Raw genomic sequence first — 15,027 nt, forward strand, 5'->3', positions numbered from 1 at the left:
CTGTCACTCCTCTGTCTATCTGGGGAACACAGCTTTAACCACTTTCCACCGCTGAACTCAGAAACAGAAGTGGAACTAAAGGGGAGAAAGGTAGATAAATGAGTCAAAGCTCAATACACTTAGAGGACACACACACAAATATGATGTTGAATGTTTGACTCCCACCAGGGTAGTGACGTTAGTCAGCCATGAACTCTGAATATTTTGATACTAATTAAACCGATCTACTGCAGAGGCTGCTCGCTGAAATGTCTCTCTGTCTCATTGGCCAGGGGGAAAGACGGAGGTTTGAGGACCTTAATCAGTCGGTTCCCGTGTGTTCGAACAGGGCTGGGAGCAAAAGCCTGCATGCCCAGCAGCGCTCTCCAGCACGTTGTTCTCCCCTTGATCCCGCCAGATAATCAACAGCTGTATTTCATATGTCTGTGAACTCATTGGAGGTCACTGGACCGCACGGCGCCCAGACCGCTCCGGAGACGGCGTCAAACACGCCGCCATCCGACCGTTACGTAAGCACAGGCAGCTAGGAGTCAAGTCCAGCGGCGGCCGTGCATGTGTGGTCAATGCGGTGACCGATGTGGTCTGGCGATGAGGGCTGGCTCCCTGTGCTGTAGCGAGGCAGATTAGGAGTTATCGGAGGGGAAACATAGCACTCGCTACTTTGACAGGTTGTATAGGAATTCAGTTAGGTCTAGTTCAAGGATGGGTATCTCTGATGGGGGCGGGGGCCACAAAAGAAATCGGGACTCGTAAAGGGGTGCCGCAGTGGCTCGGCACCCCGTGGCGGGTCCGCGTACCCACAACCGTACCCACGCATTCAGTCAGAGCCGGCCCTAGCCTTTTGGGGGCCCTAAGTGGATTGTTGTTGCAAGGTTGTATTATTGTCATTATCCCGGACTTTGCCACTAGGGGTTAGTAACACCCGGGTGACTGACGGAAGAAGAGAGGTGGAAAGGGCTGGAGGGTAGAGGGGAGGGGGAAATGGAGAGATCCGTCGGGCGCGAAATCTGATCTCGCCGTTGCGTAGTCTTTTGCTCCCGGGCCTTCCCCCAGAGTGCACTGGTTCTCTCAGCGTTCTCCAGTGTCACGTGACTTTTAACTCCAGCCATCAAAACCAGTGATATCAGACCCAAGACCAGTGTCATTCAGCTTCTCTTATGGCCCCTCGTTCCCTTTCCTCATCTCCTTTCCTTCATCACGACTTCAACTCCAGCGCATACCAGCAATAGCAGGCAGCATACTAGACAGCATGTCAGCCGGTCAATATATGGAGATCCTTTCTCTGTATGTCTGTATTCATGTCTCTCTCTGAGCAGCTAGGCCATACCAGACAGACAGACATAAATAGCTTTTGCTCTCCTCCTCTCCACTCAGTGTCCCTCCCTGCCATGCCATCTCCTTTCCTAACCTCATTTCCATTCCTCGTGTCCTTTCCTTGATCCCGTGACAACTCCAGTGCAGAACATAGCCTACAAGACATCACAGGTGCAGTACCACTTGGAACCAGGGAGTGGCGCCAGAGCACAGCGCTACCATGTCCTGCTGCAGTCCAGACCAGGGTTTCCCAAACTCGGTCCTGCACCCCCCCCTTCCCCCGTGCACTTTTGTTATTTTGCACTAGCATAACACAGCTGATTCAAATAACCAACTCACCACCGTCTTTGATTTATTTGAATCAGTATTGTAGGGCTCGGGCCTCAGTCGACCTGCTCAATTGTCCCTAGAAGGAATTTTCCTCTGATAGATTTGAATTGCATTCAATTTCCTGAGCTGTCTGACTGGGAATCAACATGCAAATTGACCTAAAGTCCGTAGTCGTTAAAGACTATTTGAATTACATGGCTGCCCGAGGCTGATGCCCGTATAGACCATAACAAATCAGAACCCTCCCAAAAAAAGGGTTACTAAAGGTATTGATATGTGCAGGCACCCTCTCAAAATATGACCCTCAAATATGACCTCCGGTTCTCCAGACAAACCAGCACCACCTGGAGTCTATTTGTTTGTCCAAAATGGCAACCTATTCCCTATTTAGTGCACTACTTTGACCCGAGCCCTATGGGCCCTGCGCTATATAGGGAATAAGAGTGCCGTTAGGGGACGTGCCCAAATGTGTAACGTGAACCCTGGTCGGAGGCAGAAAAAACAATAAAGACAGACTTGTCCAATCCGTCCCCGGGCCCAGATTGTCATGTTTTCCACCTAGACAGCGACTCAACCAACGTGAGTCGAGGTGCGGAGCGGCAGATTAGGCCTATGCGAACCTATAGGTCCTTCCATTTGCTAACCCTGTCCCTCCTCTACTGCGCTGTTGTGTGTGTGTGTGTGTTTTTAGTCAGTACCACCAGGCTATCAGACAGTGCTGAGTACTGTGCCGAGCAACATACCTGGCACATAGTGTGCATGGTGAGACTGGGCACTGCGCTGTGTATTCCTGGAAAGCCTGTGGGGGGGGGGGGGATGCGGCGTTCGAGGCTTCTCTGGGTCTTGGCTTGTCTTCCTGCTTGTAAGCCTCACAGCCCAGGAACTGTCACTGAGGGAAGGAGAGAAAGAGCTGCTTTTTCTTCTGACTTCGTGGGGGCCAAGCTAACAGAAAGCAGGGGGGTGGCAGAGACGTGTTGGCTAGGAATGAGGATGGATGATGGTAGTGGGAATGATGGTGATGACGACGGTCGAAGATGTTAACCGGGGAAGAGAGCACCAACTGACTGCTTGGGTCATTAGCATGCAACCACAAGAGCACACGGTGCAGCTCTTCCAAAACACACAGCAGGAAGGAGGGAGGGATAGATGGCCACGATGAAAAGGATTAATGACGCAAGCTGGGGATGAATGGCAAAAGAGGGAAGGCATGAAGCGAGGGATGGGGAACGTCAGGATGATTGAAGAGATGGACAGATGAATGGAGGGAGGCCTGAACAACGTCAAAAGACTGGAGGAAAGGAGGGATGGATGGAAGCAGGGAGGGGTTTGTGTTTTAGAGTTGCACAATAAAGGACTGGCTAATGGTTTCTGTGGTCTGCAGTTCCTCCTTCCCCTAGTCCCAGTATTGCGTAACTCTGCAATATGTGTGTGTATGTGTGTGTGTGATTGAGCAGCAGTGTCGGTGCCAGCCTGCTCTTATGGTAATAAATGGCCCACTGCAGCCAGCACTAAGAGGTCTGCAGGAGAGAAAGAGCACACACTCACACCGTACGGAGACGTGCGCGCGCACACACTCTTATACATACACTGTCCCTAGTACACAATGCCATTTATTACTTACACACACAATTTAATACACACACACACATCATTTTTTACATTTGACCTTTATTTAACTAGGCAAGTCAGTTTTAAGAACACATTTTTATTTACAATGACGGCCTAGGAACAGTGGGTTAACTGCCTTGTTCAGGGGCAGAACGACAGATATTTACCTTGTCAGCTCAGGATTCGATTTTGCAACCTTTCAATTACTGGCCCAACGCTCTAACCACTAGGCTACCTGCCGCCCCAATATACACACACACTTTAATACACACACACACTCTTATACACACACTGTCCCTAGTACACACTGCTCCACAGGAGGCGTCATTTATTACTTACACGCACACTGTAATACACACACACACTGTAATACACAAACACACTGTAATACACACACACACTGTAATACACACACACACACACACACACACACACTGTAATACACACACACACACTGTAATACACACACACACACTGTAATACACACACACACTGTAATACACACACACACACTGTAATACACACACACACACACTGTAATACACACACACACACTGTAATACACACACACACACTGTAATACACACACACACACACTGTAATACACACACACACTGTAATACACACACACACACTTTAATACACACACACACACTTTAATACACACACACACAATGTAATACACACACACACACTGTAATACACACACTTTAATACACACACACACTGTAATACACACACACACACACACACACTTTAATACACACGCACACTGTAATACACACACACACACACACACTTTAATACACACACACTGTAATACACACACACACTTTAATACACACACACACTGTAATACACACACACACACACTGTAATATACACACACTGTAATACACACACACACTTTAATACACACACACTTTAATACACACAGACACTGTAATACACACACACACACACACTGTAATACACACACACACTATAATACACACACACACACACTTTAATAGACACACGCACACTTTAATATACACACACACTGTAATACACACACACACACAAACTGTTATACACACACTTTAATAGACACACACACACACACACACACACACACTGTATTATACACACACTGTAATACACACACACACACACTGTAATACACACACACACTATAATACACACACACTTTAATAGACACACGCACACTTTAATACACACACACACTGTAATACACACACACACACAAACTGTTATACACACACACTTTAATACACACACCCACACACTTTAATACACACAGACACTGTAATACACACACACACACTGTAATACACACACACACTATAATACACACACACACACACTTTAATAGACACACGCACACTTTAATACACACACACACTGTAATACACACACACAAACTGTTATACACACACACTTTAATAGACACACACACACACTGTAATACACACACACACACTTTAATAGACACACACACTGTAATACACACACACTCTAATAGACACACACACTTTAATACACACACTCTTATACATGTCCCGTGTACACACTGCTCCACAGGATGTGCCATTTATTACTTACACACACACTGTAATACACACACAAAGTGCGATACTCACACACGACACACACGCAATGGCAGGGCCTTTGAGAGATGTGGTAAGCAGCAGAGAGCCATAAAGATGACGTCGTCAACCTCAGTCTTAATGCACATCTCTCCATCTTTCCATTCACCAATACATTGTTCCAAACCTCTCTTCCATCCTTCCTCCCCTCTTAGCATCCTTCTCTCTGTCCAGCTCTTGAGAGATTCTCAGAACGAACAGATACCAGTTCAAATGCGTTAACAAGTACCTCCTTCCCTCTGGACATGGATGTCTATTCCAAGTTTGTTCCACGTAATTTCATTGAAATTATGTGGGGGGGGGGGGTCCTCTCCTTTCTAACCAGTGGGGTTCCTCTCCTTTCCAACCAGTGGGGTTCCTCTCCTTTCCAACCAGTGGGGTTCCTCTCCTTTCCAACCAGTGGGGTTCCTCTCCTTTCCTCTCCTTTCCAACCAGTGGGGTTCCTCTCCTTTCCAACCAGTGGGGTTCCTCTCCTTTCCTCTCCTTTCCAACCAGTGGGGTTCCTCTCCTTTCCAACCAGTTGGGTTCCTCTCCTTTCCAACCAGTGGGGTTCCTCTCCTTTCCAACCAGTGGGGTTCCTCTCCTTTCCAACCAGTGGGGTTCCTCTCCTTTCCAACCAGTGGGGTTCCTTTCCTCTCCTTTCCAACCAGTGGGGTTCCTCTCCTTTCCAACCAGTGGGGTTCCTCTCCTCCTTTTCCTTCTTTCTTTTCTTTTCCATTTTCTCTCTCTTCTTTTTCCTTCTTCACTGATTGTACTTGATTTGGGGAACATATCTAGCATCGCCTATATTCTCTGTATTAGAACCCCACTTGTACCAATGCAAAATGTATGACATGGCAAGGCTTTAGTTGCGTTAAATACAACCCCCCCCCTCACATAATAATCACCACCAGCCGGCCACCGCCCAGTACCCTACCTTGACCTTTAGACACGGCCACTAGCCGGCTACCACCCGGTGGCTGCCACCAATGTACATAGACATGGAGTCACTGAATACGTACCGTTTTACCCAATTCTATATGCATATACGGTATTCTAGTCTATTCCTATCGTACTTAACTATTGCTGTGCTTGTACTCTTCTATCCTACATATTCTTCAGCTATACGGCGTATTCTACATTCTATCCGTATGCTGTCTACATGTCGGAGAGTAATGTTTGTTCTACATACGGCTATCTTTAGCTGAACGTTCCAAAACGTTGTGTCCTGCTGAACGCGCCCGTGCTCGTGAAAGGGGCATGTGTATCTTACACACACACACACACACAGTTGATGAGGAGCTATGGGTTTAGCAGGCATTACTGGTTCCTCTGCCTATTCTTGGCTCCAATCAGACGCTGACAAGTGTTCGCTCGGAGTCTGTGCTCTGCCCTCTCCCTATAGCATACAGGAGGTGAATATAGCCTGCGAGATAGGGAACGCAATTGAAACATGAGAGGGATGCTTGCGCCCCGTGTCCGTCGGTGGAAAAACAGTCGCGGTACTATGGATACTTTTTCATGGCTGGAAAGCGGATGATGTGTCCATTCACCAATACATTGTTCCAAACCTCTCTTCCATCCTTCCTCCCCTCTTAGCATCCTTCTCTCTGTCCAGCTCTTGAGAGATTCTCAGAACGAACAGGTACCAGTTCAAATGCGTTAACAAGTACTTCCTTCCCTCTGGACACGGATGTCTATTCCAAGTTTGTTCCACGTAATTTCATTGAAATTATGTGGGGGGGGGTGCATTGATTTACAAAGGAATCTGTATTCGGTGGTTGAAGTTGGAAGTGCGCAAATCATCCGAGTAATGTGAGATACAGAGTGTAGTACAATCGAGACGCTTTAAAGGCCTTGTGCAGTCAAAAACATGATTTCCCTGTGTTTTCACTGTGAGTTTGGAGTGATACTGTGAAAATGATGATGAAGCACTTTTGGTGTACGAGCTGTTTGATAAGAACGGCTGAAATGTCTGCCTGCTTTGGGCGGGAGGGAGTTTTGGCCTCCCATGGTGTCAGCACCACGCGGTCATTTAGGTGCACTATGTAGAAATCACTCGGCTATTTCCTGGTTGCTAAAATTCGAATAGTTCGCCCAATTTCAGTTTATGTGACAAAACATCGTACAATGATTCCCTCTCTACACTATACTGTCTAAACCGCTGTGAAATATATTTTCCATAACCCAAAATATTGTTGTTTCAGCTGTTTGAAGCTGGTGTACAAAACCGAAAACAAGACACAAAAATAAAACTTCAGAACGGTTAGCATAGAAATGGCGCACATAGAACATATCTACCGCTTATTAGGCTTGCTTTCAATGAGATGATGATCTATAACTCACATTTCTACGTGAATTTGGTCAGATTGCCCTAAAAGTTACATATTTGCAGCTTTAAGAACAGGAAGCATAGAAATTGTGCACATTGATCCACTGCTGATCCATGCTTTCAATTACAGATCTATAACTCACATTCAATAAGAAAGAGTTCCAAAGCTCTCTGCCAGTAACAGCTAATTTTCTGTGTTCCCCTCCTAGACAGTCCTACCAAAGTTCTTGCTTGAAAAATGCATCTTTGCTAAGAAGCTTTTTTTCTTCTTTTTAATTCAAAACAATCACACCAATGCACCTATCTGTTACCCAGAGATTATTTGATATTGAGATAAAAAACGACTCAATTGGACCTTTTTTTTTATTTTTATTTATTTTTTGTCAGTGAGGTGTCTTGAGTCTGTCTGTGATTTACGTCAGGGGGGCTATTGAGGACACAATGTATGAGCTGCAACATCATATCGAAAGAAACATTATTGCCGCGTTCACGGATTAGTCGGAACTAGGACATTCTGAAATGTCCGAGCTGCTAACGGGTTGAACGCGGCACGCACGTGTATAACTGCAACCCGTTAGCAAGTCTGAAATGTCCGAGTTTCCTTGTTCCGAAAAGCGCGTGAACGCTGCTTTATCGCTGCTCGGAGAATTTAACGACGTCATCGCTGATGGATTTGCTGTACATATGACGTGTATTTGTATCCGTCTAAATGATAAACTGTCGTTTTTGTGTTGCATCGAAGCATTTGTTTTGACAGTCGAGGGTCCACCTATCGCATTGTCCCTGAATGGTAAAACCCTGCCCGCGGAAGCTAGGGACCGGAGGGAGGGGGCGCGGAGGTCTGTGGAAGGAAGGAGGGAGCGATTAGAAGAGAAGTCTACACGAGAACTCCGTTTTCTATTGTTCCTTGTCTGCAGCCGTCGGACACAGACGTTTTCGAGGTGCATCGAAAGCTGAACGTTATCAATTCTGGATTTCTTCATCCGATTCCTATCGTCCGGCATGAGGTTTAAACGGAACGGCTCCTATACATTGAATAGGTAAGAGGTTTCCGTTCACTATACTCGGGTTACGTTTAACATTCGCCTCATCTCAGTGAAAGGGGGTTTGGTTTATTTTTTTCCAGGCGCAATTGAAAAATGTTTGTCTTTTGATACTCTCGGTATGGTCAATTGCTTGTGTCGTGATTTCGGTTCTTATTGAAGTTGTTGTTGTTGAGGTGAAACGTGTTTATCATATGCACGCTGCAACTGATGGAAGTAGTCGCCCTCACTACCAACCTGTTTCACTGATCTCACTCATTCTTATAAGAACGACAATGTTTTCCGAATTAACGTGCATAATTTGCCATGCCACGGCAAAATAAGTGTTAACAGATTTTTGGAGTTCGTGAACGTCTTCCTCTTGACGTGGTTGAGTTACAAGTAATGGTTCGATGGCTCTTTTTCTGGTCTCCGACCTTTGTCGAGCTGAGGAGAAGCCTGAATATCAGCCTTGAGGGGTGGTCTCTTCATTGAGAAGAAACCTAAACAAGTCTCCTCTCTCTTCTCCCCCTCCCTCTCTCTCTTCTCCCCCTCCCTCTCTCTCTTCTCCCCTCCCTCTCTCTCTTCTCCCCTCCCTCTCTCTCTTCTCCCTCCCTCTCTCTCTTCTCCCTCCCTCTCTCTCTTCTCCCCCCCCTCTCTCTCTTCTCCCCCCTCTCTTCTCCCTCCCTCTCTCTCTTCTCCCTCCCTCTCTCTCTTCTCTCTCTCTCCCTCTCTCTCTCCCCCCTCCATCCCCCTCTCTCTGTCCTCTCTCCATCCTCCAGAATTAAGTACCAACCTCCCCCCCCAGTTCAACCACTTAGCAACTTTGGTGGTCTGTTCTCCTCACCCACTTTCAGTTGACATGTTTGCCCACTGCCCAGTAGGTCTATTCAAGTCCAGATCATTAGAATCCTAGTCACGAGTTTTATCTCTCTCCCCTCTCCCAGGGCAGTGATTCATTCCCTCCTTCATTAGGTTATCTCCAAGTCACAAGTTTAATGAATGGACTTGCTTTGTCTTCCTCCATCTCCAAACCAAGCAGACTCCCTTCAATTTGAACGCTTACATCTGTCTCTCATGATCTTGCGTGGACAGACCATGTAAACATAAACGCTACCAGCATTAGTTCCCGGTGCTTTTTGGGACAAATCACAATTTTGCAGGTGTTGGCGTCTTTAGAAATTCTAAAGGGGAGGGGACATTTTGGCAGATACAGTGGAGCTCTTCTTCGTTCCCGTTTCCGATCCTCGTTCCGTCTCTTCACATGCATGGACCCTGACTTTAATTTGAGCACCTGGCCGATTATGCAAGACTGTAATTTTGGGGTAACAGAGATTACGGCCCTGGTAACTATTATGCCCAGCTCCTTGTCTTCGTTTCGGGTGCTTTGACCACACACACACACACACACACACACACACACAGTTCTATTTGCTGAAAGTGAGTTGATGTAATGGCAGGTTCCTTCCCTTCTGGCACCGCTTTCCTCCTGGCCTTGTTATCAGCCACAGATCCTTCCGCAGCTCACTCACACACATACACACACGTGCATCCTGGCACTTGTGTGGTGCTGAAACACAAAGGAAGCTAATGAGTGCTGTGCAGTGAGCTCACACCCACTCTATCACGCAGGCACAGAGGAGAAATGTTATCGCTGCACTCCCTCCCTCCCTGCTCAATCAGGTGTGTGTGCGCGCGCAGCTTGGAGGCGTAATTAAAAGTGAGGTAGGAGAGGCCCTTGGCGACAGGCAGCCAGGGAGGGAGGGAGGAAGTAGGGATATGATGTCATGGGCTGTAAAAATGCTTTGGTTTGCTACTGCGGCTCCTCACCTCACCTTTCATCTAGGAGAGGGAAGTGGGGGGAGAGCGTTCCTCGCGTGGCGTGTGTCGCCTTTTGACGAGACGGTAACTCAACCACAACACAATTCCAGGCTAATTCTAATGCGTTACTGCCTTCTGAAGGTGAATCACTCTCTTGCATATGGTGCTGCTGTGATATAGTTTGCTGTGCGGCGTGACAGTGAGTTGACGTGTGTGTGTGTGTGTGTGTGTGTGTGTTGCTAGGATGGAGCCCAGAGCCTGGCTGTGATCATAGTCAATATTAATGATCTGTCTGTCCCATAGAATCTGCAGTCGTAGATTACTCAGACAAACACACACACTTGCCTAATGGGGTACTGCAGCCGGGACAGAGAGGACAGGATGATAGTGCTTTGATGGAGAGAGGGAGAGTCAGAGAGCGAAGGAGCGAGTGAGAAACGGAAAGGGGGAGCCAGGGGGAGAGTGTCCTTCACCTTGTATGCCCGCACTGACGATCACAGAGCTCTTCTGCGATTGGCTATATTCCTGGGGGGTGTGCCCGGAGCTCTAGCCACTCTGACGCAGCCATGTGAAAGAATAACGGGTGAACGCGTGTGTCTGTGTCCTTCTGGCCCATCCATGTTTGCTATTTAGCTCTTTCTCAACACTTCATACCGTCTCTGTGTGTTTCGCAGCAGTCAGTTTTGGTTTGCAGGTTCTGCTCTTCAGTACAGGCTATGGGCCCAGCTAACAGAGGTGTTAATAACCAACACGTCTCTCGACCAGCGAGTGTGTTTAGACCTTGTTTGGTGTATACAGATGGTAGAGATTGCTGCTAGGATAGAGCCCCCCCCCAAAAAAAATATATATATATATCCTCCAAAGTCCGCCCTGTGACACTCAGCAGTTTGTTTATGCAAGTCTGTTTGCCAACCTAATCTTCCCGCCTTTCAAGTGAGAGCCAGCCAGAGAGAGAGCGAGAGGGTAGGAGAGAGAAGTAAAAGAAGCAGGATGCAGTAGCTCTAGTGAGAAGGAGCGAGAGGAACACAATTCGAACGGGCTCTGAGTTGTTGTGATAGGTCGTCTGCAACGCACGTTCGTCGGCGTGTGTGTGTGTTTGCTGATTGGACCGCAGGGAGAGAGAGCGAGTTTGTGTGGGTGGGTGGACGCAGTTCGTAAGAAGCCAGTTACGTTGCGCGCGTGTGTGTGTGTGAGAGACAGAACGGGCTCTACTGGAGCTGTGCGGCAGGACAGAGCCCTCCCTTCACCAGTAGAAGGAGAGAGGGAAGAAGAGCGCTGTGTGGGACCCTCACAGACCTGCCAGCTGGATGGGGGTTCTTGTCTGCTGCGACTGCTTCTTCTATAGGTAGCTAGCTACTTCACTCTCTCTTTTTCTCTCGGTATGTCTCTCTCGCTCTCTGCTTGCTTGCTCGCTCTCTTTCTGAATGTCTCTCTCGTCGTTGTTTGTTTTCCCTGCTTGTGTCGTAACTTTAAAAAAAAATATATATTGGTCCTGTACTTCCCTCTCCCTGCACCTCTGTGGCTGAAAACGTCTCTCTCTTCGCCCCCTCCCCTTCCTCGCTCGGTCTCTGCGGTGTGGTTTGGAAGAGACATTCTGAGGACAGTGCTGCTGTGGCAGCAGGGATTTTGCTGTCGTCAGACCGGGGAGGAGGGTAGCGGTTTAGGCTGGTTTGCGGGAGGTATGGCACGGCGCCAGAAGCCCTCTGGTGCTTGAGCCTCCTTTTTCTTTTAGTTAGGAGTCAAGGCTGGTTAGAGGAGGATTGTCACTGGGCCAGAGACTAAGATGCATGTGCACAGGGTTAAGGCTGGCTTAGAGGAAGGATGGCATGCAGCCAGCCCATCCTCTCCTCCACGGCCCCGCCGGCGTCGCTCTGACTCTCTGCCTTGCTGTGTTTTTGTTTGGACACTGTGTTCCTTCCCATGGCCTCTCTGTTTTCTGTTTGGTGCAGCGGAGCAGTGTTTGGGAAGTAGACTTTGACCTTCCCATACGATTACAGCAGGACTAGTTTTGGTAGGGGGACAGTTGTTTGTTTACTTAGTGGGCGTAACATTAGTTAGCGTAGCATGGTTACCTGGGCCAGTTTAGTTAGCATAGCATGGTTACCTGGGCCAGTTTAGTTAGCATAGCATGTTTACCATTGCCAGTTTAGTTAGCATAGCATGGTTACCATTGCCAGTTTAGTTAGCATAGCATGGTTACCTGGGCCACGTTCAGTAGGCATTAAGCAAACGTTGGATGCCACAGATCTAGGATCAGCTCCGCCTCTACATAGTATCCTGAACCATTTAAGGGGAGAACACACAACTGACCTGGTAGCAGCTTCTATGAGCACCTTTACACTACTCATACGGCACACTTGCGGGTTCAGAGAGTGTTGCCTTAGCATCATGCTTACAGATGGCTGTGAGTTAGCTAGATGAGCTGTTTCCCCCTTTTTATATGTGCTTGTGTGGCTAACCAGCTTTAGTTGCACTACTGCTATATATAAACAGAAGGTTTGATGAGGGCCAAACTGTTGCGCGCACATGTGTATACACACACGCATACATACAGCTGCATCGGATTAGACCGTCAGGCCCCTCTGTGTGATTCAGAACTGTTTACACTCCCTCCCTCCCTTTTCCTAGCTAGTGTGAAGAACAGCCAGCCCTTTGTGTGTGTGTTTCTGTCCATGTGTGTGTCCGAACACATGACTGTGTGTGCGCGCCTATAGGTAAAACACACACACAGTAGCTTTGTGAACGCACGGCCCACTGCCAGGGACTGTATTTTCTTTTTCTCTCTACACTTTGCAGGTCAATTATCACCAGTCCTGAGGCAGGGTGTGGCTTCTGCGCAGCTGTCGTTTTATTGGATAATTAAGGAAAAGGACCGATCAGTTCTATTTCTGGCACTACTTCCTGTCTACCTCGGCACCTCTGTCAGCCAATCAGGGGGTTTGGCTGTGACGCAATTGTTTTTGATTGATTGGGTGGTTTTTTTGTGTGTTTTTTTGGGACACATACACACAAGGTCCTTGTTGACCTTAGCTTCAGTCCAATACCCAACTCTCAAACATACATGGCTGAGAACTAATGCAGCGTTGTGTGCTTTCTGCTCTGACCACAAGGGTTTCACTCCTCTTGACTTGTTCAGCCCGTGTCAAGATGGGTCCACATGTTGTTGTGGAGGACAGGCTGAGGTTACAGGTAATGTAGTGGGCAGATGATACGTGTTGACGGCGCCACACCCATTTCTCTGTACACATGCGCTCCTCATCAGAATAGGGTAGGCTTTAACAGGTCCTCGCCACTTCTTCACTCTGAGTGAGACACTGAGAGGATCAGAGAAAGGAATATGGGGTGACCAGGTAAACTGAGGCATGGTTTTGGGCTGACTTTGACAGACACAGCTCCACAAAGAAGAGTAGTCAGATTCTAAGTAAGTCGTATACTTTAGTAACTTTAACCTCCCAGGGTTAGTCTGTGAGTTGTTTAGAATGATCCTGTTTGACCTGAACACACACACACACACACACACTGGGGCCTCCCGCACGTGACTGATAAAGCACCAGGTCAGTGTGAGTGGAGGAGGGGCTAACCTAATGCAGAGCACACGGTACAATTCAATTAGCCTTTGGCCCTGCAAGCGACGGTTCCATTCATGCGTGAGTATCTGATGCCTGATTTTCAGCTTAGTGCCCAGTGGTTCCTCTGTCTGGCCAAAGTGTGTGTGTGTGTGTGTGTGTGTTTTCTCCAGCTGGAGGTCAAGAGCAGAAGGGTCTTCTCTCCAAGGTTGTAGAGAGGGGACAGGCAGACGGTACTCTAAAACATCGGTTGAAGAGGCCGCGAATGCAACTTTTTTGTGTGTGTTTTTTGGTAAGATGTCTGTTGCTTCTCGGGACGCGCTGTGTTTTAGGTTTTGTGGCGCCGCAGAAATGTGGTGCCGTTGCCCTGTCGTGGTGTTGATGCCACAGAGGGTGACTACAGCTCGGAACATTCCGGCCCAGAGGCTCCTTTCACGATACACACGCACACAGTCAGGGGCCATTGTTGTGTGTGTGTTGTTAGTGTGCCTTGTGTCTGTTATTAGGCCTTGTTTGGCAGGCTGGGCCCATTCTACACCGCTGAGCGTTCCACAAGGACTGTAATTCTCCTCCTAAAACCACCCCACTCCTCCATGTCTACCGGCCCAAACCCTGTCTGTCGCTCAAACATGGCTAAATTGGACCCGGCTTGGCAAGCCTCGGCACAAGTGGAAAACGTACCCTTACGTAATGGGTTGACCACCACCAACAACAACAACAACAAAATATCCACCATTGGGCTGAGTATGGCATGATTATTTTCCGATAGGCTCGTTGCTAACGGACAGTCATCTGGTGACTGACTGCACCACCGGATATAGGCTTCACTGGAGCATGCGGCACAGACACACCCTGTCTGGCTGGCCTGGGGGCCTGGGGGTGTGGGATGGGGACTTTGGAGCAGACTGTGAACAAAGGGTCTAGTGGCTCAACCGTTGCAGAAGGAAGGGTGGAATGGAAGGAAAGGTCTGGGTTATGACTCTGCTTCCATTGTCAGCTGTTAGTTTTCAGACTTGATTGGCTTGTTTTTAATTTAGTTTCAGTTTGATAGAAATGTCTTTTGTCGTTTTTAAATTTAGTTTACATTTTAGTGTTAGGGATATAAAGTAGCCAACCGGGGTCATCGGGAGGGATCAGCCAATGAAGTTGGAAGCCTCACCTTGTTGACTGAATCAAAATGACAGAAGTCATCGACGGTGCTGCTATGCTAACCCAGTCTTTTGGCCACTAGAGGACTCCATAGACAGGACAGTGGTTTGGTTAGTTCTCAATGATCACTCCATCTTAATGGGACTTGGATTTAAAGGTTAAGCTCCTAGACTGGTGCAAGAAATGTGGTTGGAAGAAAACTCTTGTCCATTTTTTAAACGAATCCAATGTGTAATTTATTTTTTTACTTTAGTAGT

General features: G+C 47.7%; 1 protein-coding gene across 3 annotated transcripts in view; it reads left to right on the top strand.

The window, feature by feature from the left end:
• Positions 1-15,027, top strand: part of LOC135509584 (MOB kinase activator 2-like) — a 96,512-nt gene that overhangs the window by 43,310 nt on the left and 38,175 nt on the right. Inside the window, exon 1 of one of the 3 annotated variants that reach the window (XM_064930358.1) lies at positions 8,099-8,252. The exons of 1 other annotated variant lie outside the window; for it this stretch is intronic. In XM_064930358.1, the coding sequence (XP_064786430.1) occupies positions 8,215-8,252 (38 nt within the window). In that variant the 5' untranslated portion in view covers positions 8,099-8,214. Of the gene's footprint in view, positions 1-8,098; positions 8,253-11,029; positions 11,401-15,027 lie in introns of those variants that run through there. One more of the 3 variants, XM_064930357.1, reaches the window with a different exon arrangement.

This window comes from Oncorhynchus masou, chromosome 22 (genome assembly GCF_036934945.1).
Source record: "Oncorhynchus masou masou isolate Uvic2021 chromosome 22, UVic_Omas_1.1, whole genome shotgun sequence".
In the NCBI taxonomy this organism is placed as follows: domain Eukaryota; kingdom Metazoa; phylum Chordata; class Actinopteri; order Salmoniformes; family Salmonidae; genus Oncorhynchus; species Oncorhynchus masou.